The sequence below is a fragment of the Haplochromis burtoni genome, unplaced genomic scaffold, assembly GCF_018398535.1.
Source record: "Haplochromis burtoni strain Fernald_Lab_line unplaced genomic scaffold, NCSU_Asbu1 Contig_62, whole genome shotgun sequence".
Classification (NCBI taxonomy): Eukaryota; Metazoa; Chordata; class Actinopteri; order Cichliformes; family Cichlidae; genus Haplochromis; species Haplochromis burtoni.
In genome coordinates this window covers 1,905,542-1,930,566 of record NW_024582423.1, presented here as the reverse complement: position 1 = coordinate 1,930,566, position 25,025 = coordinate 1,905,542, and the positions used below count along the sequence as shown (strand labels likewise).

The 25,025-nt window shown below is 40.5% G+C and overlaps 2 protein-coding genes across 5 annotated transcripts in view; both read left to right on the top strand.

The window, feature by feature from the left end:
• LOC102290079 (probable E3 ubiquitin-protein ligase HECTD4) overlaps nucleotides 1-19,503 on the top strand; it is a 42,249-nt gene extending 22,746 nt beyond the window's left edge. For all 4 annotated transcript variants that reach the window (XM_005922733.2, XM_005922731.2, XM_005922732.2 and 1 more), the window contains exons 44-76: nucleotides 132-247; nucleotides 342-445; nucleotides 538-699; nucleotides 861-1,009; nucleotides 1,147-1,226; nucleotides 1,521-1,684; nucleotides 1,800-2,037; nucleotides 2,146-2,282; nucleotides 2,369-2,495; nucleotides 2,938-3,075; nucleotides 3,814-3,950; nucleotides 4,033-4,193; nucleotides 4,276-4,457; nucleotides 4,550-4,755; nucleotides 4,853-4,983; nucleotides 5,115-5,320; nucleotides 5,428-5,607; nucleotides 5,967-7,360; nucleotides 7,454-7,661; nucleotides 7,741-7,964; nucleotides 8,386-8,531; nucleotides 8,623-8,726; nucleotides 9,472-9,595; nucleotides 10,230-10,420; nucleotides 10,526-10,672; nucleotides 10,771-10,890; nucleotides 12,557-12,712; nucleotides 13,401-13,504; nucleotides 13,696-13,917; nucleotides 14,008-14,174; nucleotides 14,344-14,539; nucleotides 15,337-15,559; nucleotides 15,849-19,503. In XM_005922733.2, coding sequence (XP_005922795.1) covers nucleotides 132-247; nucleotides 342-445; nucleotides 538-699; nucleotides 861-1,009; nucleotides 1,147-1,226; nucleotides 1,521-1,684; nucleotides 1,800-2,037; nucleotides 2,146-2,282; nucleotides 2,369-2,495; nucleotides 2,938-3,075; nucleotides 3,814-3,950; nucleotides 4,033-4,193; nucleotides 4,276-4,457; nucleotides 4,550-4,755; nucleotides 4,853-4,983; nucleotides 5,115-5,320; nucleotides 5,428-5,607; nucleotides 5,967-7,360; nucleotides 7,454-7,661; nucleotides 7,741-7,964; nucleotides 8,386-8,531; nucleotides 8,623-8,726; nucleotides 9,472-9,595; nucleotides 10,230-10,420; nucleotides 10,526-10,672; nucleotides 10,771-10,890; nucleotides 12,557-12,712; nucleotides 13,401-13,504; nucleotides 13,696-13,917; nucleotides 14,008-14,174; nucleotides 14,344-14,539; nucleotides 15,337-15,559; nucleotides 15,849-15,985 — 6,481 coding nt within the window. In that variant the 3' untranslated portion in view covers nucleotides 15,986-19,503. The remainder of the gene's footprint in view (nucleotides 1-131; nucleotides 248-341; nucleotides 446-537; nucleotides 700-860; nucleotides 1,010-1,146; nucleotides 1,227-1,520; nucleotides 1,685-1,799; nucleotides 2,038-2,145; nucleotides 2,283-2,368; nucleotides 2,496-2,937; nucleotides 3,076-3,813; nucleotides 3,951-4,032; nucleotides 4,194-4,275; nucleotides 4,458-4,549; nucleotides 4,756-4,852; nucleotides 4,984-5,114; nucleotides 5,321-5,427; nucleotides 5,608-5,966; nucleotides 7,361-7,453; nucleotides 7,662-7,740; nucleotides 7,965-8,385; nucleotides 8,532-8,622; nucleotides 8,727-9,471; nucleotides 9,596-10,229; nucleotides 10,421-10,525; nucleotides 10,673-10,770; nucleotides 10,891-12,556; nucleotides 12,713-13,400; nucleotides 13,505-13,695; nucleotides 13,918-14,007; nucleotides 14,175-14,343; nucleotides 14,540-15,336; nucleotides 15,560-15,848) is intronic.
• A 1,089-nt stretch (nucleotides 19,504-20,592) lies between these two features.
• On the top strand, nucleotides 20,593-23,345 carry LOC102289779 (L-serine dehydratase/L-threonine deaminase). Its single transcript, XM_005922729.3, has 8 exons — nucleotides 20,593-20,708; nucleotides 20,827-20,983; nucleotides 21,125-21,164; nucleotides 21,247-21,386; nucleotides 21,593-21,684; nucleotides 22,073-22,300; nucleotides 22,395-22,519; nucleotides 22,603-23,345. The coding sequence occupies exons 1-8, from the start codon at nucleotides 20,695-20,697 to the stop codon at nucleotides 22,794-22,796; spliced, it is 990 nt and encodes a 329-aa protein (XP_005922791.1). The 5' UTR covers nucleotides 20,593-20,694; the 3' UTR covers nucleotides 22,797-23,345.
• The last annotated feature ends 1,680 nt before the right edge of the window (nucleotides 23,346-25,025 follow it).

Below are 25,025 nucleotides of genomic sequence, written 5' to 3'. Positions count from 1 at the left end.
CTTTTTAGTCTGAGTCTCATACTTGCATTATAAGGGGAAACTATCTTATATTTAAAATGTAAACCCCTTCAGACTGGAGCATCATTATGTGATATGATGTGATGTTGTTGTTTTTGTTTGTTTTTTGTCAGGGCGTGTCTGGTGATGGCCCAACTTCTAGAGGACAGCTCCTTCTGTGAAGAGTTCATTCAGCAGTGTCCGGCTGCTGTTGAGGTTCTCAACCTGGTTGCCCAGGAGTGCAGCCCTGGTGAGCATATACAGATATGTCATCAGCTGGTACTTCTCAGCACCATACCAGTTTAGCAACTGTGTGTCTGACACATTTCTGTCATCTTGTGCAGGAGAGCGCCTTGGCATGGTTGAAGCTCAATGTGAGAGAGTAAGAATGCTGTATCGGGACTGTGCTCGTCCACCACCTCCACCACTGCAGACGGACAGACGTCAGGTAGGGGCTTCTAAATACATAGACAAATAAATACATAGAGGTTATTTTGGGCTCCTTCTGTCTTTTCACCTTTGATCTGCTTGTCTTAACAGCCAAAGGAGATTACTTGGTGTCCATCCAGAGTTTTCCCTCCAGTCCGTGCCTGCATGTTTTCATCCCGTCTGACCTCTGTCACCTTCTTGGCTGATCCAAGTGCTGGAGGAGGGCTTCCCAGAGGCACTTTCATCTACGCAACCTCTCCCGTACCAGTTCAGGTGGGCACATCAGAGGAATCCACTCCTGCAGTATTTTAGTTTGTTTGAACAAATATCAACGATTAGTATGAAATATAATTATTCACTTATAATTTATTTATTTATAATCATTTACTTGGAGCCTGTCCATAGTTTAAACTTTTCTATCTTTGTCCTTGCAGGCACCATCGTTTTACTGGGAGATAGAAATTGTCTCCTATGGAGACTCAGAGGAGGACAGTGGGCCAATTGTGTCTTTTGGTTTTGCACCTGAAGCAGAGAAAAGGGATGGAGCATGGACCAACCCTGTTGGCACATGTTTGTTCCATAAGTATGTAGCTATTAAAGCGAAGATACTCCCTTTGGATTTCCTCTGCTCTGTTTCTCTTACTTGATTGCTGACTGCTTTACTCTTTTTTTGTCATGCTGTCTCTGTGTGCTTGTCTCCTCTCTGTCTGTGTGTGTCAGTAATGGTAGGGCAGTGCATTATAATGGCTCCAGTCTGCTGCAATGGAAGAGTGTCAGGCTGGATGTGGCTCTACTTCCTGGTGAGACAGTAGCCAAAATATCTTTCTTTCCATATTCAATCGATCATTTCTTTTGTTTGATTTACACAGCTTGGAAATCCATACGGCAGTCTGTTATGGATTTGAAATAAACGTTTTACATGCAATGTTGCTTACCAGGCTGCTCTTTCAAAAAGCTGATTGAAAAGCATATCTTGCTTTCTTAACTTAATCTAACTTGAGCTGTTTCCTATGTTAGCATGTTTTAAAATGTGTCATGACCTGTTCACATCAAGCCATTACTGAGATGTGGATGTTCCATCTGCATGAACACAGGTGATGTAGCTGGAATTGGATGGGAGCGTTCTGAGGGCACTCCACCTCCACCTGGTCAGGCCCCTAAAGGCAGGGTGTATTTTACCTATTGTGGTCAGCGGCTTAGTCCCATTCTTGACGATGTAGCTGGTGGAATGTGGCCCCTGGTACACATTCAAAAGAAGGTGGGTTTCTGCTAAAAAGGGCTCATTTATATTTGAACTGCTCTAGGAAAATGTACTGGATTATTTATATGCATGTATATATTTATATATTGACTTTCTCTATATTCCTTTGCAGAACTCAAAGATACGTGCCAACTTTGGAAGCCGGCCTTTTGCATTTGCTGAAGGCCAAGCACACAGAAATGCTGCTGACTTGTGTGTAGACCTTGCAGAAGAAATCAGTGCAAATTTTGAAGCACTGCCCTTTGCTATGGCCTCAGACAGCGATAATGATGCAGGCGCTAGTGTTACTTCGGACTCTGGTTCTCATGGACCCCCTTGTCGGATTGCAGCTGTTGCAGTTGCTCAGCAGCGTATGTCTCTTGTCATCTCACATTCCTTTTCAATAATTTTTTTTCTTCCTTGTCGATTTGTATTTTTGCCTCATAGCCTAGTAACCTTTGAATATTTGGCTTTTGCAGAGTACAACAGTGACCAGTCCTGCCTTTATAAGGTGGAGCTGAGCTATGAGAATCTGGTCACCTCTGGACCCGACCCACATCCTCCCCCTATTGCTGATGATGAGAGTGATGATGAGGATGATGATGATGTTCCAAGAGTAAGAAAAGTCTGCAATGCTCAAAATTGTGTTGGAAAAAGTTTTAAGCTTAAGTATTTCATGACTGAATTTTGATTTGACTTCAGGAGGACCACTATGCCCTTCTGGTGAAGGCATGGGAGACAAAAGTGTTCCCCACAATTCGTAGACGGTTCCGTAACGAGGCTGAGAGGAAATCGGGCCTGGACCAAATCAAAGGAGCTCTGCAGCTGGGTAAATAACTTATATTACAACATGGCCAAAAAAATCTTGCGTGCCACTGCAGCTTTCCATGACAATAAACACTTAACCTGTGCTGCTTTAACTTTATGACCCTTAAGATGTTTTTGAAAACTAAATGGAGCGTTAATTGCGTCTAAAAGTCAAAATAATGTCATAATAGGAAGAATGTTTTGTAATTAATAGAATCATACATGTTTATTTAACCGCCTTAAGGTTTATTGCTGATAATTTAGGTTCACTCATAGACCAAGGAATTAAGCATCAAATCAAATCAGACCTCAGTTTTAATACTACATGCTTTAATGTGCTTCATGATTTGATGATGGGATTCTTGTCATCAACCCTCATTAAATAGATGTCTGAAGTTATAAAATTAATCACTTACCAGACTGTCTACCTGTACGCAGAGCTGAGACGCTGTTTCTGGTTTCAGGTATGGTTGACATTGCGAGGCAGACAGTGGAATTTCTGTATGAAGAGAATGGTGGCATTCCTCGAGATCTCTACCTCCCAACTATTGAGGATATCAAGGATGAGGCCAACAAGTTCACTATCGACAAAGTCCGCAAAGGTATGAAAGGAAATAACATTATTTCATGAAGCACACAAAACAAAGTCTTTAGACATCTGTACTAATATTGCACATAGTTACTTTTCACTTGCTGCCACTAGGCTTGAATGACCTTATTGTAATTTCCAGTGGGGAAAAAAATCAAATGTATATACAGTGGTCCCTCATTTATCACAGGAGTTACGTTCCAAAAATAACCCGTGATAGGTGAAGTCTGCAAAGTACCCACCTTTATTTTTTACAGTTATTATAGATGTTTTAAGACTGTAAAACCCCGCACTACACACTTTATACACTTTTCTCAGACAGGCATGAACATCGTCACACTTTTCTCTCTTGTTTAAACACTCTCAAAGTTCAAACCATAGAATGAAGCCAAAGGAACCTTCAGGTGCCTTTGATGGTGCAAAACATTTCATCGACATTGTTGCGTTTGTTGGTGAGAACTTACAAACATACAGTGCAGCACTTCAGAGTCACACTGCTAGCGTTTGAAGATTTATGTAAATTTGACAAGCTGAATGCATTCTGTACTGTACAGGAGACACGGCATGAGATTGATTGACAGTGGTCTACAGCCAATCAGGACACAAACACAATGTGCTGTTAAAAAAAACAACAACCCCAAAACAAAACAGCGAGGCCAGGAAAGGTGAACTGCATTATAGTGAGGGACCACTGTAATATGATGTGATGTCATTTAAATGATCCTCGTGGTGATGTACTGTTTCAACACAGGCTTGACTGTGGTCATCCGATGTCCTGACAGCAACAATACCAACAGCACAACAGGAGGAACAGCACTGCCGAAATTTGCCATCAGGGGCATGTTAAAAACTTTTGGTTTGCATGGTGTTGTGCTGGATGTGGACTCTGTAAGTATACTCATTTACCATTATAAGCGTTTTCTATCTTAACAACAAAGATGCTGATGAACAAACTGTTTGCTTTGTTAAGGTGAATGAACTGGTACAGGTGGAGACATACCTGCGTAGTGAGGGTGTGCTTGTCAGGTACTGGTATCCAATTGAAATGCTGGAACGCCCACCTGCTGGATCTCGCCGTACTGCGGCTAATGGCTTGGTCTCATTAGACAGTAGCAACATTCAGATTCACAGGTAACATGTGAATCCAATGAGGATAAATATGACACGTCTACATGCTGCACAGAATCATTCATGCAGCTCTGCTTTATTTTAGGGAACTTCTTCGCTGTGAGAGTGCACTGGCCAGATTATACTGCCGCATGGCCTTGCTCAACATCTTTGCCCCCAAGAATCCGCACACCTTCACGCGTCTCTTCCACATACCTGCTATCCGTGACATCACCTTGGAACACTTGCAGCTTCTATCTAACCAGCTGCTGGCTCCACCCCTCCCTGGTGAGTGTGGCTATACGATATTATAATGAAACACCTTAATACCATGTGCATATTCTATTAGTGGTAAATGTGACAATTTTTTCTTCCTGCAGATGGCACAATCAGTTCAAGTTCTGTTCTGCTGGCTCAGTCAGTATTGCACAACCTTGAGGGCCAAAGTTGCTCCCCCACAGACCTGTTTTACCAGGGCAACGCTCAGCCAATCCGGGAGTGGTTGACAGTGGCCATCACCCGTGCCTTGCATCAAGGAGAAGAAAGCTTACTTGAGCTTACAAAGCAGATATGCTGCTTTCTACAGGTCTGTTCTGCCAATCTGTTATTAATTTAATACATGTATCTCAGGGTGCATGTTTACAAGCTGTTACAACTCTTACAATTGGGGTGATTCTTGACAGAATGCACCAGAGCAGTTTACATCTGAGGAGTTCCCAGTGTCAGAATCCAAAGTAAGCATGGATGTCAGCTTTCCAGGAGCTGCATTTGTGATCGTGTCCTGCAAAGAAAGCCAGCTAGGCTGTCGTAAAGAGTGAGTTATGGTGGTTTATTAAATAACAGCTTTAACAAAATTAATTTAAAAAAAAAACATAGGAGAGAAAACTTAAAAACAAAATCAAATTGATAGCAAAAATGACATCTTAATCTTTTCTACTCCATTAGCTCAAGTCTGTACAAGGCCCCTTGGGCTCGAGTCATGGTGTATGGCCTGGGTCACAAGGTGCGGAGAAATGGCCAGCTGAATCTGATGGAGGCTGTGTGTTATCCTCTGGATGCTTCACCTACCAACACAGGCCTTACTCCCCCACCCACCACCAATCAATATCCCTCTGTTATGATCCCTACTGATAAAGTGCACATCAAGCTTGGTTAGTATCTAATTCCAAAGGGAATTTATATACGCTGCTTTAGCTGTTTTGTGAATAAACTCTGTACCCATTAAATGTAATGAAGTATCCCTTTGTCTTAATTGTAGGGGTGTCCCCCCCTCCTGGTGCTGTGCTGGTGTTGCACTCCTTGCCACTGGAGTTTCCATTAGCCATGGCATTTGCTGAACAGCTGCTAACATGGAAGCTGGGAGAGAGCAGTGAACGATCAGAGGATGAGCTGGACACAGTTCCCTCATCTGTGCTGCTACAAGTGGTAGAACTACTTGGTAGGAGGAATATCCATTGTGACACCATTTAATGTGCATGTTGTATTTCATTGCCATATTTCTGTATCCCTGTCATATAGCAGTTGTAGTATTACATTAAACACACAAATGTAGATTTCACCCATTAAATCCTAAATTGTGAGATTTCAAAAAAAGATTTCAAAATCCTAAATTGTGATATTTAGTTTTAAATTTTTATTATTCATTTTAATGTCCTTTTAGTTAGAAGTAACAACTCAAAGCTTACGAACCTTGTACTTAAAGGGCATACCACTTCATCCATAAGTCACGAGACATTTAGGTGCATAAAGATTTCTCAAGATCCCAATTTTGATTATTTTCTTGGTCGTTGTTCTTAGGTGGTTTGGTTTGGACAACTGATCTGGCTCCCTCCATCAAAGAACTCATCTTTCACTTGTTAGCGGAACTTTTGCGGAAGATCCACCAATTGGAGCAGCGCAAGAGCCCTACTGGTCTTTCAAGTTCAATTGCTCTTTTGCTTAACCCCTGCCTCGCAGTGCTCATGGCCCTGCAGACAGAACTCCGAAAGCTCTATGACCGGGAAACTCAGGGATGGACTGCTGGAGGGGCTGGAGCAGGGGGGTCCTCATCCGGAGGCATTGCATTGGCCCTGGGTGCGGAGCAGAGTCGATTCTCCACATACTTTCATGCCCTGATGGAAGTGTGTCTGGCTGTTGCAGAGGTGACACTTCCTCTCAATGTTGGCGGCTCTTCAGTGGGAGCGCTGTCCTCCACCAGTGCCCCTAACCTTAGTGATTCTTCTTCATCCTCATCATCATCCCCAGGCCAGACACCGCAGAGCCCCAGTTTGCTATCAAAGCGTAAGAAGGTGAAGATGAAGCGTGAGAGAGCAGCAGCTGCAGTGGCAGCAGTGTCTGGTAAACGGGGAAGTGGAGGTGCAAGGCTGTCAGAGAGTGACAGTGCCCTGCTGAACATGGCAGGTAGTAAACCTGAGGACATGCTGTGGTTCCACCGCTGCCTTACTCTGCTGATGATCTTACGACACCTTGCCAACAAGGACCCACAGGGCTTAAGCGTAACCAGCGATGCAGTAACGGACGCCTGCCAGGCTCTGGTTGGACCCACTGCTCACAGTCGCCTGCTGGTGCTCTCAGGTATTCCCACGCACCTGGAGGAGGCTGTTGTCCGTAATGCTATCCGAAGGGCTTGCAACGCACATGGGGGGCTCTTTAAAGATGAAGTCTTCATTCCTCTCCAGGAGGAGGACCCCAAGAAAAAACCTGGGACTGGTGTTGCAAGCCTTCAGGATGGTAAAGTGTGTCCTGAACCTGAGCGCCCCTTTGCAAACAACGGAGGTCCCGAGAGTCCCGACAGCTCCAGTAGTGTAACTCCAGCTATGAGTGTGAGTGCTTCAGCTTCTACCAGCCAGACCTCTATCTGCAGCTCCTCTCAGGGGGTCTCCCGCACTGCCAGTGAACTTTCCGTCGATCAGGAGCTTTTAGCTGTCCCACCTCTCACTCCTGCGGCTGCAGCTTCTGCCGTTACATACCCCCAGCAGGGACTCCAAGAGTCACAGACAGTTTCTAGTCAGGAGAGTCTAGATACCTCCCTGTGTAGCACAGGGAGTCTTGGGAGTCTCGGCAGCTTAGGGGAACCTGTCGACAGTGCAGAAACGCCATCCGCGTCAGATGGGGGCTCTATGCACACAGTCACCTCATTAGAGAGCAATGCAGTCATGGCCAGACCCATCAAGGGTTACGCTGTCATTGAGGTGAGCTGATTCAAATCGTTATTATTCCATCTGATTGATTTTGTGCTTAAGATGTTGAAAATGTAAGGAAAATTTCTCTTTTGGTGACTATAGGTGCGTTCTCGAGCCAAAGTGGAAAAAATTCGTGCCAGTCTTTTCAACAGCAGTGACCTGATTGGCTTGTCCAGCCTGGAAGGTGAAGAAGAACTAATGGAGCTGACCAATGAGGAGATCCTCACGGCTTCCAGTGTTAACCAAAGCCTGTTTGACACACAGGGAAGCTCTGCCCTTGAAGACTACTTCTTGGAGAAAACAATCAAAGGTTGTCACTTAACTACAATCACATATTTGCTGCTTTTAGTTTTCTTACTTTGTCTAAATTAAAATTCTTCTGTTTGAAGGTGACAAGCTTGTACCTGGAGCCCGAGATGTCCTCACAGATATTTTTAAGAGCTGTGTCCACTCGGAGCAGATGCTCAGCCTCACGCCAGCCAAGCCCGTTAAAGTGTCTGACATTTACCTCAGCAAGGAGCAGATCAACTCTCAGACACCAGGCAACCTACTGCATACTTTCTTCACCAATGTTCGACCTCCCAAGAAAGTACTTGAGGACCAACTTACTCAGGTATGAAACAAGTGCTCAACAGTAAACTTGTGAATTCTTTGATATAGTTAAATCAAAAATTTGTTAGTCAAATGGCTGGCTCGGTTTTAGTTTGGACTGTCACCTCACAGAGAGAAGGCCCTGAGTTTGAATTAAATCAGGACCTTTTCTGTGTGGAGTTTGTATGTTCTCCCCGTGTCAGCGTGGTTCTCTTCAGGTTCTCTGATTCCTTCCACAGTTCAAAGACATTGAATTAGTGGGGCCAGGTTAAATGCCCCTAACCTGAATTCGAAAAATTGAAGAAAATGGATAGATGGATTACTATAATTCAAAAAAATAATAATAATAATTTAACTGTAATTTAATTTAATTGACCTTTTTGTTTTAAAACAACTTTTCAACTTTTGTACACAACAACTTACAAAATGTTTTATTTTTTTAGATTCTAAGAAAGTATGGCACTCCTAAGCCAAATAAGAACAAGTACAGCAAGGCAGGAAAAGAGCAGCATCAAGGCAAGGTAGTAAGCACCAAGAGGCCCATCACCAAACCTCCCACTAAGGAAAAGTCTGTGCTTAACAGTGTCAGGTACGTCACTCACTTTTTGAACGGTAACTACATGTATAGAGGCATAAACACACTGCCATGATAACTGAATTAAAATGTGCTCATCTCTCAGAACCGCACTGAGTGAGAAGAAAACGGTGCTAAAGCCGAAATCTCCTGAGAAATCCAGACCTGAAGAAAAAGATGTGGAAAAATCTCCTGCTAAGAAAACCGAAGGTTTGTAATAAACACTCCCACTTTGACTCCACACATCTATGAATTTTTAGCTAACACAAAGATTTGCAAAGGATTAAAACAACCTTTGAATTAACTACCTAACTACCACAGAACTAAATGTGTGGTGAAGAAATATTCACATTCCTAAGCTGTGAACTTATCCAGGCTTATCCATGAGTTTCAAATGTTCCTTCGCAAGTAAAAGTGAAATAAAAACAAAGGACACGTAAAAGTGAAAACATTTGTGCTGTGTCATGAGATAAATTTTACGGAACCTGTTGGAAATTGAACATCAAAATGATAGCAGTTTCATTTTTGCTTCTTTTTTTTTTCCATAGTTGCGTCATTTCATGAGGGCACCCAAAACCAGACACGAGACACTTTGTCATATGTCAAAATCATTAAAAGCAATGTTTTGCGCGGGTGTTTTATTTTGTTAGTATCTTAATAAACCTTTTCATTAAGTTTCATCTGAAAACTAATTAACAGCTGAAACTGTAGAGAAGAAAAAGTATAATATTTGTATCTGAATTGTAGGAAAGTAGGATGAAGCAGCACAACATTGAAATTAATGTAAGTAGGTTACCAGAGAATTTAAGACATCCACACAATTGCATTTAAAGGCACTTTTGTTGTCTGTTGACACACCGCCAGTCCATTATCATAAAAGTGAGAATTTTCCATATCAGTAGCTGAACCATGTATTTGTAAATGAAATGCAACCTGCTGTGAATGGTTTCTTTAGTCCCAGAGGAGAAGTACTTGACACTAGAAGGCTTCCATAAATTTGCTGTTGATCGAGCCAAGCAGGACATCCGCAGTGTCTGGAGGGCAATTTTGGCTTGTGGTTATGATCTTCACTTTGAGAGGTGAGATTTGAACAGCCTTGTTTGAGAAAACACACACACACACACACACACACACACACACACACACACACACACACACACACACACACACACACACCAAACTTAACATGTTGTCAGTTTTCTTTTGTTTTAAGTAATTCTGCCCTAATTAGAAGTTTTTAACCTTTATAAAAACAATAATAAATGCATATATTATGTCTTATTACTAACTGCAAAGATGATGATATATGTAGAATTTCTAGTGGGGGAAAAAAGCTTCATAAGCCTTATTTTGGGGCAAAGTCCCATTTTTATCAGAGTCGACTGATTCTACAGATGTAGTAAACATTTTGGTGATTATTTAAACTGAAGGTTTTTTGGTTGTTTTGTTTTTTTCTTTCTATCAAAAATAACTGCCCACAGATATTTCTATATGGCTGCTGAGTTTCTGCTTGCCTTTAAGAAGGCGAGTGTGTGAGTTGTTTCTTTTTTTCTTTTTCTTTTTTCCTGGTTTGGCAGTTGATTGGCTCTTAGGGATCAGTTTGTATTAAGGATTCTTTGAGTGTCTTGTCTCTATCTGATAATGTTTCTGCTCTTTAATGTTTTTAATGAGCTCAGAGCTCTTTATTTAAGAACTCCCGTGCTCCTCTGCCAGGTGCACCTGTATAGACACTCGCCATGCACAGAAGGCTTGTAGAAAGTGGAGCTTAGAAATGGATGTGGCATTGGTACAGTACATCAACAGACTGTGCCGTCACCTGGCTATCACACCATCCCGGTTGCACCCCCATGAAGTCTACCTGGACCCCAGTGATGCTGCTGATCCTCGTGTGGCCTGCTTGCTCAGTATGTAAACTGCCAGCACTTTTGGAGTTTCACTGAAAAGTTTGAAACCTCAAGGGGTTTTTGTCAGCTATACATAACTTTTTGTATAAATGTCAATGTTTTCAGATGTGCCTGTGGAGAGTTTACGCCTACGCTTTGCTTTGCTGCAATCCCTCAACAACAGCCTGGAGAGTTTCTTCCTGCCGTTGGTGGAACTGAGACAAACACATACGTATCAAAACAGCATTGCAGCTCTGTTGAGTGAGGCCAAAGGTGAGCGGGATCTGAGCACACATCTCGCGTTGTAGTTTGTGTAACCTATCTGGAAAGCTTGCTTTGTTGAAATGACTCACCGCTTGTTCTATTTGCAGGCCTAATCTTTTATGACACTAAGGTCACTGTGATGAACAGAGTACTGAATGCCACAGTGCAGCGGACAGCTGACCATGCCGCTCCAGAGATTACACTGGACCCTCTAGAAATTGTGGGAGGTGGGTATTCCTTTCACTGGTTCACGTTTTTCAGTTTTTCAAAGTTCAATATCACTTAACGGAGCATTAGGGCCACATTAAGAAAAAATTATTATTGATCATTTTGAGAAAAAAATGTAGAAATGTGGAGATTAAAATATTTTCAAGGCAAATTGCCACAGCTGCTATATCCTCTATATAATGGCTTGTGTAGCTAAGTTAGTGACATTATATTTCAAAATCGGTTTTAGTTACAAGAAAACGATTTCTCTTTTAGCACATAAACAGAGTGTGGTAATAAGGATCTTGAAACGATGGTGCAGAAAGCAACATCTGGTCAGAAGGAAAAAAACCCCACAAACTTTGAAGAGCGTGTATATTGTATCACAAGATACAGTCCCACTGCGCAAGTGACATCGGACTGTTGTCTTTCATATGTCATATGTTTATATGTTTGATCCACTGAAGGGGTTGTTTTGTAACGCCAGGCAATGTTGTTTTTGTTTTTTCAACGTCTACTGAACATCTAAAATGTGGTTGTTGAAGACATCTTCGACTCATTTTAGACTGTTTTTAGGCTGCTTCTATGGGCTCTATAGTCCCATGTTTCCAGATGGTGGAGGGCATGTTTTCTGTACAGAAACAGTTATGTGTGAAGGAATACAGAGCGATTAGTGGACATCTTCAGATGGCGTGGGCTCCTGAGCTAAAACAAAAGTGAGCAGCTGCACGGTGGATTTGGAGCAGAAATGTCCCGAGCTTCTCACAGACAGTTTGCAAAATGTGCGAATAAACAAATACTGTTGAGCAGAGTAGTCCAGTTTATACACAATTGCATAAACTTCTCATACTTTCTGTTGCAACTTCTCTCAGTCTTGCTACTGAATACAAACACACTCACTTCCTCTTACAAACCTCTTCACAAATAAAACGGGATTACTTGTAAATATGGAGCATATATAAAGCAAATGCTCTTTTAAACTTTTTAAATACAATTGTGCTCTTTTTAAAAGGAATTTCAAAATTTTTCAAAAATACTTTAACCATAATTATTTTGCATTTTAACATTTAAAAAAAATACCAACATGTACTGAATAAATCAATAGAATAACACATAAGTAATGAGGGATGTTTTTAAATAATCTGTATTTAAACATATTGTTTATGTTGATAACAATAATGTTTATATTTGTAATTAAAAATACTACATTTATTAATCATGTAAATTTCCGGCACCTGTCACAGATGTCCACGTGACGCCCAAAGTAATTATCCTGTCCAAAGTTCATATATTGAGCATTATATTAACCTCCAAGGTGGGTCATGGTTTGGCGTCCAAATTGTGGACCTTGTTTGGACGTCATATAGATGTCGATTGCTTGCAAAAACAACAGACCCAATATAGACATGGTCTGAGCATCTATCTAACATCCAATGTTTAGTGGGATGTAGCAGCTGATCAATTTGTTTCAGTAACTCATTTACACAAAGCATCTTGCAGAGGCTGCATCAGTTTGTAATCTGCACATTTTGGGGGGGTTTTCCCCTCGAAATAGAATTACGAACCTTTTTTCTCAAAATGATCAATAATTATTTTTTTTTCTTAATGTGGCCCTAATACTCTTCATACTTTCAAGGTATCTTGTCAAACGTGCTTTTTTTTTCTGATTGGGTGCGTCTGCCTCAGGTGAGATCAGGTCATCAGAGAACACGTACTTCTGCCAGGCAGCACGCCAGCTGTCGTGTGTGCCGTCATCCCAGCTTTGTGTGAAACTGGCCAGTGGAGGAGACCCAACCTACGCCTTTAACATCCGCTTCACTGGAGAGGAAGTTCATGGCACGAGTAAGAATTTCTCACTCACAATACTTCTGTACTGCCTTTGATTCTTGCGCTTGAGCTTTATTTTAATTCATAAACTTCCAAATAACTGGTACAACTAACTAACCAGTATTAAAAGCAAAATACAAAATCAATGGCAAAATATATGAACTTTTAATCGGTTGAGAATCTAAGCACTGGATATACTTAGATTTATTCTGCTCTGCTCATTTTGTTTTTCTGTAATACAGGAAGAAGTAACGAGACTAACATCATGTAAATGTGGCATTTGCAGTTACTTAATTACACTGTCAGGCCATAAAATAAATTGACCACTTTCAAGACATTACAGGCCAATGTAGGTTTTCTGTTTCGTTTTGATAGAAGTTTCCATGTTTCACTATATTTCACAATATTTTTTGTAATAAAAAAAATAATACCGGAACCTAAAATAAGGAAGGACATTTCTACCAAAATAAAACAACAAAACTGCCTTTAAGAAGGGGTAAATAAGCACCATGTGTAAAAGGAGTTCTCATACTGCAATAGTTAATCACATAAGCAGAAGCCTGCAGCACAGATTCCGGGTCTATTTGTATTGAACTAAAATTCTTTCAAAGTTTGTTTGTATGTGCACTTTGAATCAATGTACAGTCCTGTGAATAGTATTTGCCCCCTTCCTGTTCTAACTGGCTGTGATCAATGTGTGCAGGTGGCTCTTTTAGACACTTCCTGTGGCAGGTGTGTAAGGAGTTGCAGAGTTCTGCACTTTCCCTGCTGCTCCCCTGTCCCAGTGCTGCAGCCAATCGTAATAAGGTAATATTTATTTTCTATTACCTACCATGTTTTCTGCTTTTTTGTCTTTTTTGCTCTATTTGTTTTCCCCAAAAATTCATTCATATGTGCACTGTGTGCTAGATACTAACTGAAATGTGTTTTATCACACATGATGCAAACTGCTGTGTTAGGAGTAATATAATTCGTATCTGTATTTGTGCTGTTCTCAGGGGAAATATATCCTCACTCCATGCCCTATCAGCTATGCAGAGGAACAGTTGCTGCACTTTTTTGGCCAACTACTAGGCATAGCCATACGTGCAGATGTGCCACTTCCTTTGGACTTACTGGGCTCGTTTTGGAAGGGCCTAGTTGGTGAGCCTCTCGACTCAGAGCAGGACCTGCAAGAAGCTGATGTGCTTACCTACAACTATGTCAAGAAATTTGAAAATGTAAGTGTATATTAGTGTTTGTAGCACCTTTAGATGCTACCAACATGACTCTAGTGACCTCAAATTGACCTTTTCCCTCCTATGCTGAAGGTGACTGACGAGACAGAGCTAGAGGCCCTGTGTGCTGAAATTTCCTCCCAGCACCACTCAGGAGAAAGCCCAGACTCCCCCAGCCGTCCCTGCTGCACCTTTACCTATGTCACTATGACTGGTGAAGAAGTGGAGCTTTGTCAGGGAGGGCGGAGCCTCATTGTCAGGTACAAATCATCCCACTGATCGCATTTTTGTTGTTGTTGTTGTTGTTGTTCCCGTTCCCGTTTGCAGTTATCTTAATTCGGCGTAAGTTGTCTTTATAGCCAAATGCCACAGAACATTAGGGTGTGATTTTATTCTGGATATCCTGTGTACTTGTATCTGTCTGCAAAGCTGGCAGAACAAGGATGTGTATGCACGGGCGGTGCGGAGCCTTCGTCTGAGGGAGCTGCAGAATGTGGAGTGCATGACAGCGGTGCGTGCAGGGCTCGGATCCATCATTCCCCTGCAGCTGCTTACCATGCTCAGCCCTATAGAGATTGAGCTGCGCACCTGCGGCCTGCCTTACATCAACTTGGAGTTCCTGAAGGTAAAGCAGTGTTAATTTTGTTGACCAATAATTGTCATCATAGTTCCCGTCAACGTTTTTTTTTTCTTGTCTGACACGCAAAGAAGATGATAACTAAAATAAAATGTACTGACATTTTCTTAACAAATGAAAGCAAGATGAGAAAATTCTGGAGAAATAAGATCCAATCAGAACTAAAAAAGTTGTGTATAAAGGCGGGCCAGTTTGGAAGTGATCCAGTCAGAAGTAATCTAGTTGTGCAGTAAGGTTAGAGGTGCACATTTGATCTGCTGCCTTGAAGAAAGCAGGAGAGTTCGGCTCCTTGTTTCTCATAAAAATGTGAAACAAGGAGCAAAATGTCAACACTTGGAAGACAGGGAGGAGTAGACGCATGGACACATTTTGCACACATGAAACTACGCCGTAAACTGTGTGAGCAACTCTAGCTGGTAAATACACTTTATATTTTAGTCAAATAAATCAACCTCAAATTTAGTCTACAAGAACCTTTTGATAAATAGTCAACTAAAATGAGAAGAATTTAGATGCCTAAATTATTAAAACATTAAAAGATGCCTAAAACTAAATCAAAGCTTGCTATTAAAATCAACACTGAGGTGAAACATATATTTGTGTGAAAGTGATATGTCTGTGTCACTTGTCATTAAAGTTTCTTTGTCGGGCTAGGCAGTTTATTTATTTATTTATTTTATTCTGCTATTGATTCATGCTAGATATAGAGATACAGAGAGATTTCACTCACCTCGTGTTGTCACGGGTTAGTATTTAATTTCAGCATGTGCTCTGTTCCCTCGTAGGCTCATACAATGTATCAGGTGGGCCTGATGGAGACTGACCAGCACATCGAGTTCTTCTGGACCGCCCTGGAGATGTTCACTCAGGAGGAGCTCTGCAAGTTCATCAAGTTTGCATGCAATCAGGAGCGCATCCCATTCACGTGCCCCTGCAAGGACGGGGGGCCTGACACCGCTCATGTTCCCCCATACCCCATGAAGATCGCCCCTCCTGATGGAGCAGCAGGTAAGATCTGAGGGTTAAGCAAGGCCCCGAGCAGACTTGAGTGACATAAGTAGTCACGTTAAATCATCTCAGCTTCTCTTGCAAACTTGAGCAAACTCTAAAATGTTAAATTACAGACACACATTCAAAATCTCAGGCTTGCTGTCATTTACTGTACACCTGCATAGCTGGCAGCTTATTATAGCACCTGCTACGTAGCACGTCATTGGGCTTCTGGTTCATTAACAACTGGCAAACATGCATAACTGGGAGAGAAGTGCTGGGTTATGAACTCCTGTTTCTCCTTTAGGTCAGCCAGACTCTCGCTACATCCGGGTGGAGACCTGTATGTTCATGGTGAAACTGCCCCAGTATACTTCTTTGGACGTGATGCTGGAGAAACTGCGCTACGCCATCCACTACCGCGAGGACCCACTCAGCGGCTGAGAAGACTTGACAACCGAATATTCCCCCCCCATGTGCCCTAAACCTCGCCCTCACCCGTGACCCCTTTTCTCCCTTCATCCCCAAGTTCCTGGACTTTCCTCTGAGACAGACCTTATGCTCTGCTGCATTGACAAGTCACAAAGTTAATTTTATTACATTTTCAGTGGCAATGCTTTGTTTATCCCTGCTTTATATTGCAGTTTACACAAATTGTACGTTTCATTATTTTGATTTGTTTTGCTTTTTTTTTTTTTTTTTTTCTTGTTATTGTATTTTATTTTATTTTATTTTTTTTTTTCAAGGGAATTCAGGGAAGATATTCTGAATTGGCACTGACACGGAGTTTGAGGACGACGCTGAAGTGAACCAACTGTGAGACTTTTTGTTCACCTTTTCCTCCCCTTTCCTTTAACAGAAGGATTAACAAGGTTCAGTCAAATTCTGTGAATTTAGCAGCGTTACGGGCTAACTTTGAGATCAGCACTTTGAATTTAATTGAATTCACGATTGCTTAACATTTTAGCACTGTAATCTCGGTCTGACTCGCTGGATTTGGCATTGCCATTATGGCACAAAACAAACATTTACTCTCCTAACGCTTAACCTAGCTGCCTCCCTCTGCCACCCCTCTGTGGGGGTGATGTTCAGAAACATGCCTTTGCTGTAGGAGCCTCTCTCAAGAGGGTGATGCTGTGTGTGAAAATCAGATGATGATCATGGCTTTTGAGTTTAAGGTACAATGACTCTCCCCCCCCAAAAAAAAGAAAAGAAAAGAAATTTGTATTGCTGTCTAGTCTTGGAACCTGTCAAGTATAAGCAGGCAGAAGGTGTGAACAAGTGCTGTACAGGATATTATGTAGTTTACTGCCTGTTTTAAATAAAAATGAACTCCTAATGGACAAACTAACTTATGCCTATATAAACTGATTACATTTTATCCAAGAAGGGAGGGTATTTAAGTCATGTAAAAAGTCATATTAATCTATTAGTTTATGAATAGATAGATACTTTTATTTTATTTCTCTCTTTTGTTTTTTTTTTTGTTTTTTTTTTTGTTTTTAATACCTTAGTAGCTGTGGCAGAACGAGGGGTCAGGTAGATTGGACGATGGTAATCGAAGCCTGCTCTTTTTTTTTTTTTTTTTTTTTTTTTTTTATATAAAGTTGCATTACAAATTGTGAAACCTATGTTGCATTGTGAAAGCAGGAAGGGAACCCATGAGTAATTGTGTAATAACTTCTACTGAATGTGAATGTCCTTGTTTCCTATTCCCAATATACGTGATCTTCACACGTACACCGAGGAAGGGGCAGCGGGTTAACTTGAGTTCTGCCTTTTCATAGTTTTCTTTAATGAGAAATTAACAGCATTCTGCTTTTTTCTTTTCTTTTTCTTTTGGTCAAATTACCCATAACCAAATGTTTAGCTGTGTTTAAAAAACAATAAAATAAAATAAATAAATAGGATGGGGAAAAAAATGTAAATAGACTAAAGTTATGTTTGGCAATTTTTATTAATTGCTAATTCACTTCACCTTATAACTTTTGGTTTTCGGTTTGCACTACTCTTCCAAGAAAAGATTCTAAAATGAGCAAACTAGCTGATGTCTGTTGGATATCCAGTTTGTTGTGTTGTTATTTTTTATGAATTTTTTGGAAATACCAATAATATTATTATCACCTTTGTCTTGTACTCAGATGGATTCAATTTCTTCTACTCATGGTGAAACATGTTTTTCTTGTGTGAGTAAAATCGCCATTTTACTTGGATAGTACTGAAAAACACAGCGAAAATTGCTATTTGACTAATTGGGTTGTTGATTGCTTGCAAATTTTTTGGTTTTTGGTTCAGTTCCTTTTGAAGGGTGATACACCGCTGCTAACAGGGACGCTCTCTCTTCTACTACTCCTTCTTGGGAGGGGTAGGAAAGGTTATAAAACGGACATATCCATACAAGGAGGTGTTACGATAAAATGTGTGCTGTACATTTACTTGATATTTATTACAATTATTTATGGTTGCATTAACTTAACTTTTACTGTCTTACCTCTGCACATCAGAAACTTAACATATCTAAAAATGGATTATACAGATGTAAAGAATCAGATGGCATTTGAGATTTGTGTCACAATAAAGAAATGTCTTCATGTACAAATACTCTTTGACGGTTTTGTTGTTGTGTTTTTGTTTTGTTTTGTTTTTTTGCTCTTGATCTAATTATCATTTTAACTAATTGGTCTTTAAGTTATTGGTCACAGGAACCCTCACATTTTCATACTTGACCAGCCAGTGCTGGTGATGTGAATTGGTGAATGTGACTGTTACCAGTCTCTTTTGACAATTAGTGCTCATCATGACGTCATGGTTTGTCTATTTTAAAACATGCTTTGTATGTTTTACTGGCAGTTAAGTAACTGCCAGTAAAACAGTAAAACTGACTCAATAGTTGGATTCTGTTTCATTGTGTGTTCTATTCAAAGAAAACTGTCTTGAGCAATGTGTGTAATTGAGGAAGAGCCCAAAAGGCTTTGTGTGCTGTCAGTGCTTACTGAGCTTTTATGCTGCTTTGCTGAAATTTCTAGGTCAAATTTAAGGCATACAGTTAGGTCTATATATATTTGAACACTGACACATGTTTATTTTTATTTTTTTACTTGTTTACTTATGTTTACTGAAAGATATTCCAGTAATAGTTATATAATGGACATGGACATAATGTGTAAATGTAAACTTTAAGCTGTCATTTAAGAGTATTTACAGTAAAACTGGATAAAGGGTTTAGGAGTTTTAGCTCCTTAACATGTGCCACCCTTTTTAAAGGGGACCAGAAGTAACTGGACAATCGACTAAAAGGCTCTTTATTGGACAGGTGTGGGCAATCCCTTTGTCATGTTGTTATCAGTTAAGCAGATCAAAGGCCTGGAGTTGATTTGAAGTGTGGTGCTTGTATTTGGAAGATTTTGCTGTGAATGGACAACATGCGGTCAAAGGGGCTCTCTGACACCACCAGGAACTCAATTATTACTCACTTAAGGAGACCAGAGTGTAAATGTGGTGTAATGGAAACATAATAAGTAGCTAAACTCCAAATTAACTTAGCTTAAATGCTGTTTTTGAAATATTATACCAAAGCAATTTACAAACCAAATATAATACATATATAATATGCACTGTATACACGTGCAGTAGCATGGTGTGCACACTGCACTCCATGCCCAGATATCCCAAGTTATTAGCTTAAACCTTAAAATGCTATTTTATGCCGAACTGTGTTGTCTTTGGCATTTTTCTTACAAATGGGGAAAATCAGCTGCTAGTAACAAAGTGCCTAACCATACAATTCAAAATAGTTTTTTTGCTAAGCTGTCTGTTATGTAAACACACAACACTGGTTAGGTGCTTGAATGATTCGTAGGTGAGTGTTAAGTTGCTTAACTAGAAAAATTTGCATTTCTTGCGAAAATGCTGTGTGGATGCCTTAACGCTGAAGATTTCTGCTGAAAAAAGCTGAAAAAGTTTTTAAAAAAAAACCCATGAGCAGGATTCGAACCTGGCCCTTTGGGTCTCAAGGCGGCTACTCATCTCACTGAGCCAAACTCCTGCTCACAATGAAAAGGTGGAGAGACTGACAATTACTAATAATAATGGATTGGATTTATATAGCGCTTTTCAAGGCACCCAAAGCGCTTTACAATGCCACTATTCATTCACACACTGGTGGAGGCAAGCTACGGTTGTAGCCACAGCTGCCCTGGGGCAGACTGACAGAAGCGAGGCTGCCATATCGCGCCGTTGGCCCCTCTGGCTAACACCAGTAGGCGGTAGGGTAAAGTGTCTTGCCCAAGGACACAACGGCCAGGACAGAGATGGCGACCTTCCGGTTACAGATGCACTTCCCAACCCCCTGAGCCACGGTCGCTGAAATGAGCAGAAGCTGCTGAGAATTGTGCTGATAAGAGGTGAAAAGGCTAAAAATTTTGCTGAAAAGAGATGAATCAGCAGAATTTCTGCTCAAAAGAGTTTTTTCTGAAAACAGCTGAGATTTGTGCTAATAAGAGGTGAAAAGGCGGGTGTCTAATGATTCAGAAACTGTTTCAATGGAACGATGGCTGTCAAGAAAAATGGGTGTTGATGACTGTGTTTTGTAACCATGTCTTCAGACAGTTTTTTGGAAATTCAGTTGTGACACAATGACTCACACTCAGTGCCTGCCTTTGTTTGTTGGTGATTGGGGATGCCAGCACTGTGTCCAACTCCTTTAGATGGGAGAGAGAAAGTAAATCCATCATGGGTAGATTCAAATAAAACAAGAACAAGATGAAACTAGGCATCTAATAACGGGGAACTGTTTTTAATAACATCTACTTTGTGGACATTTTTTTTTTTTAAATATTCTTTCCCAACTGTATCAGTACTAAGCAGGAGGTTGTGTTTTTTCTATGATTTGGTTCTCAGATTGTTATAATAATTACATAATAATAAGCACATTTCACAAAAATTGTGCTTGCATGCAGAAAGTCATTCACTTTTGGGTTGTCTCATCCTCATCATGACTGGGAGGAGTCTGGTCTGAATGAGCAATGCTGATTGGTTGAGAAATGGGTTTGGTTTGTCAAGTCCACAGACAAGTGCTACATAAATTTGACAAATTTTAGTGATAAAGAGACACAAGAATAAGGATCCACAGGATCTGTAATATTCAGGGAAACATGTCTACAACTAGGTGAGCTGAAACCTGTGTTCTTCTCGTATAAATGACCGCATTGTGAATTGACATTTTGTAATTTTTTTAGGTTGATGTTTTAAATTTTTGATCTTTTTGCTTGCCCTTTGGTCCAAAGTGAAATGAAGACCCAGCAGGATCTTCACGTGGCCACTCCAGTGAGGGAGAGCCTTGCCCTGACCAAACTGGCCGGGACCTCTATTTACCTCAAGCTGGATTCGTCGCAACCGACAGGATCCTTCAAGATCAGGGGCCTCGGTCACCTGTGCAAAACGGTGAGTAATTCCTATCTGGCAATGATTTGATTTCCCCTGCATTTGAAAGAGGATCTTGTCGGGAGTGAAAGGAACCGGCAAGGGTCAGTTTACTGGCTCATGAATTCTGTGTTGACATGTTTCTTATGGGTTTCCTTGTAGCTGGCAGAGCGAGGATATGAGCGATTTGTCTGCTGTTCAGGTGAGAATACAACAGTCTCTACTTTACCATATTGATGCATTCAGTGTGTCTAATTTAATTGTTTGTTTGTTTGTTTCAATAGGAGGAAATGCCGGCATGGCAGCAGCTTATTCTGCCCGCAAGCTCGGGGTTCCTGCAACTATCATTGTCCCAAACGTCACACCGAACATAACAGTGGAGAAAATGAGGGACGAGGGAGCCACTGTTATCATTCATGGCAAGGTTAGTTAAATGTTCCTCAGTCACTTTTTTACTTTTTCCCAGAACAAATGAATGTACGAGGGTGGTAGATTCTGAATGAATATGCTTCATTTTATTAACCCACAGGTTACATTTATAATACAAGATGACTATTAAATGGTTTTCATTGATTGAAGGGAACTGGGGGGGAGATATACCAGATCATTTGTATGTTTTCTTTTCCACAGAATGTAGATGAAGGCATTGCATACGGACAGGAGCTTGTGGCAAACAATGCTGGCTGGATATACATCCCTCCCTTTGATGATCCCCTCATCTGGTAAGATGGCTTCAGTTGGCATCCTCGGAGCTGTGACTGTGTTTACATTAGCCTTCTGTTACTGTGACACCTGTCATATCATGCATGAACAGAGCAGTTGCAAGGAGTAAATGAGATGATGTGGCAAGATGTATGTTATCACAGCTATTCTGGGGGAGGTTGTCAGATAACTAATTTGTTTGAGATGTCACATTCAAAGTGTTAAGCTTAACCATAAATTATTGAAATTATGGGCTACTTGGTATATTATTGGCATTTGATAATCATATGCCACAACCAAGCTTTATAAACCAGGCTGCACCATGCAGAGATTTCCTATATTGCTGTGCATTAAAGCAAAATCAGTGCTGAGTTTCTAGAAACTGACAGCTTGCGTTTGTGTACAAAGGGAAGGCCACACATCTCTGGTGAAGGAGCTGGAGCACGACCTGAAGGAGAAGCCAGGAGCGATAGTGCTGTCAGTGGGAGGCGGGGGCCTGCTGAACGGGGTGGTGGAGGGACTGCGTCGCGCCAACTGGGCTGACGTCCCTGTTGTAGCCATGGAAACTATGGGTGCACATAGCCTCCATGCAGCCATGGAGGCTGGAGAGCATGTGACTTTACCTGCAATTACAAGGTACTGCTGATTAGCTAATTAACAAAAATAAAATAAGGGTGTCAACAAATGTTTGGAGTGGTGGTGAACAGCGGCCTTGTATTATACTCTACAGTGTTGCAACCACACTGGGCGTGGCAAAGGTCTCAGCGCAGACAATGAAACTGTCACAAGAACACCCGATTCTGTCAGAAGTAGTCACAGACCAGGAGGCTGTGAAAGCTGTTGAACGCTTTGTGGGTGAGTACAACCTGAAGAGACAAACAACAGATTTGAAATGACCGATCTGATCGCCGATCTCTCCTGATATTCTGCCTCTGCAGATGATGAGAAGATCCTGGTGGAGCCTGCCTGTGGTGCTGCTCTGGCAGCGGTGTACAGTGGCATTATCAAAAGGCTGAGGGATGAGCGCAAGCTGCCGCAGCACCTGGGCCCTGTGATCATTGTGGTGTGTGGCGGCAACAACATCAGCTTGGAGCAACTGAACAAGTTGAAAAAGCAGCTTGGCATTATTTAACTTCACCCTGAGTTTTCCTGACCTTTCTTCCTTTTCCCCACCTGCTCACAAACCCTAAACTCTATTTTACTCTCTGTAATATATTATAAGTACTTGTATGTAGCACTTAATAAAGATGGGATATGTTTATTAATTGTGTTTCTGTTTATAAGGTCTGTCTGAAAAACAATAATTTAACCCACATTTAAGCTGCATTTGATTTGTATTTAGTATGTTTTGTTTGTAGGGCCGTTACATATGGTATATATGTGGTGTATACTGACTGTATGTTAGGCACCAACATGAAAATTTAGTAAAGATGCACAAAACTCCATTTGACGTAAAACAGTTCACTCAGTGTGTAACTGTTCACCATAAAATATGTGAAAAAAAACAAAACAGGTCTAATTATTTATTAGTTATTGGCCTTAAAAATAACCAAATTTCAGACTATTCTTTATTTTAAACTATAGTTCTGTTCTTTGTCTTAAAACTAACAAGTTCTTCAATTTACCGTATTGGCCAAAAGTCTTGAGCCACCTTTGATTTCTTTGTATTTTACTTGCAAAAAGCCACTGTATTTATTTATTTATTTATTGTAATTTAAAAAACTGTCTTGAGCAATAGCTCTCGAGAGTTAATCAACAGTTTGATTGGCATAAAATATATATTTTCTTGCACCAACAAGCTGATTCCCAAAGAGCTATTAGCCCAAAATCTGGAACATCACAGCATGGTGTGCAGCATTTCCTTAAAAATTTTAAGCAAGCTGAACAAGTAGAGGATTAAAAAAGAAGAACTGGGCTGAAAATCGGTGTCAACAGGTCTTGTCATTCATATGTAGGGGATAGTTTGAGGCTAAATTTCAGCCAGTGATGTTTGGGATTTTTGTTGAAACTGATGGAATTATGAACACAGAAAAGTACATTCAGAATTTGATCAAACATGTAATACCATCTGAAAAGGATTTTGAATGACAGTGGCTTCATTTTTCAACATGACTGATGCCAAACACACTGCCAGTGTAGTAAAAACAGCATGAAGAACTATTTTAGATTACTCAAGCTTGTCTAAGAGAGTTATGTTAGAGAATAAATGTGGGCATACCAAATATTGATTACCAAGTGCGCTACAATTGTAAAAAGTCTCTTTATACCTTATATACTGCATCTCCATGTCTTTTTTTCAATGTTTCAATAAATCGCTCCATTTATTTCCTATTTTCTTAGCAAACGATAAAGAAATGGGTAGCTCAACACTTTTCACCTTACTGCAACTTTTAATTTATACTCAAAACTGAGCAAGATTCAAACTCCAAGCTTTTAAGAAATCAAGAATGCAAAAATGTTTAGTTAGGACAACACAGCAATGGTAGTTTTCACAATAGCTAACACGAATATTTCTTTTTGAGTGAAAAGGATTAAAAATTGTTTAAAGGCCTAAAGCTTCTCCGTGAAGGATTGTTACACCATCTGTTGGTGAGGAATTGCACATAATGAATTAATTACTTAAAAGTCCTGTTTTAGTTTCAGTCTTTATGAGAATTAAAAATATATCTAAGCCACAGATCTGATTGGAAAAAAAAAGAATCTAAAAAGTAGCCTTCATGATGCGATTGTTAAGTTAATTTGCTCATGTGAAGAGTGCAACGTCAAAGCTTTATATTTATTTCCTCATAGTCCACACTAATAAGTGAAAATTTACCCATATGTTCATATAATAATTTCAAGCCCTAGATTTAAAAATGTAACATAATATCTCAATGCTACACTGCACTGATACTAAAACAAGTATTAGAAAAATGTGTTACAACTTCATCTGCAAGGCTTTTGGATTCATGCATCAAATAAACAAAAATCGATATTTGATGATTGCAAACAAAAACTGTGTGAACTTCATCATCAACGCCATCTCTGGAAAACAGGGAATAATATTGTTACACAGGTAAACCCAGCTTCGCCACCTGATTGTGTCTGACCTGATATAGGGGTGTTGCTTTTAAAATGACTAGCTACAGCTGTATTATTGAGTGTTAAGAAACATTTTTATTTGTGGTTATAGTTTATTGAGTTGTGACTGAGTGGGTTCAGATACAGAGTTATAGGGGTTAACCTAGGTAGGCCTCGCATGCAGTAATGGTTATATTTTTGTTGGCTTTTTAATGGCATTATCTGATCAGCGCCTCACTGTCTATTATTACATTATTTACATGTCAGCACAACCTCAACAGTCAAATGCCAAATAAACAGT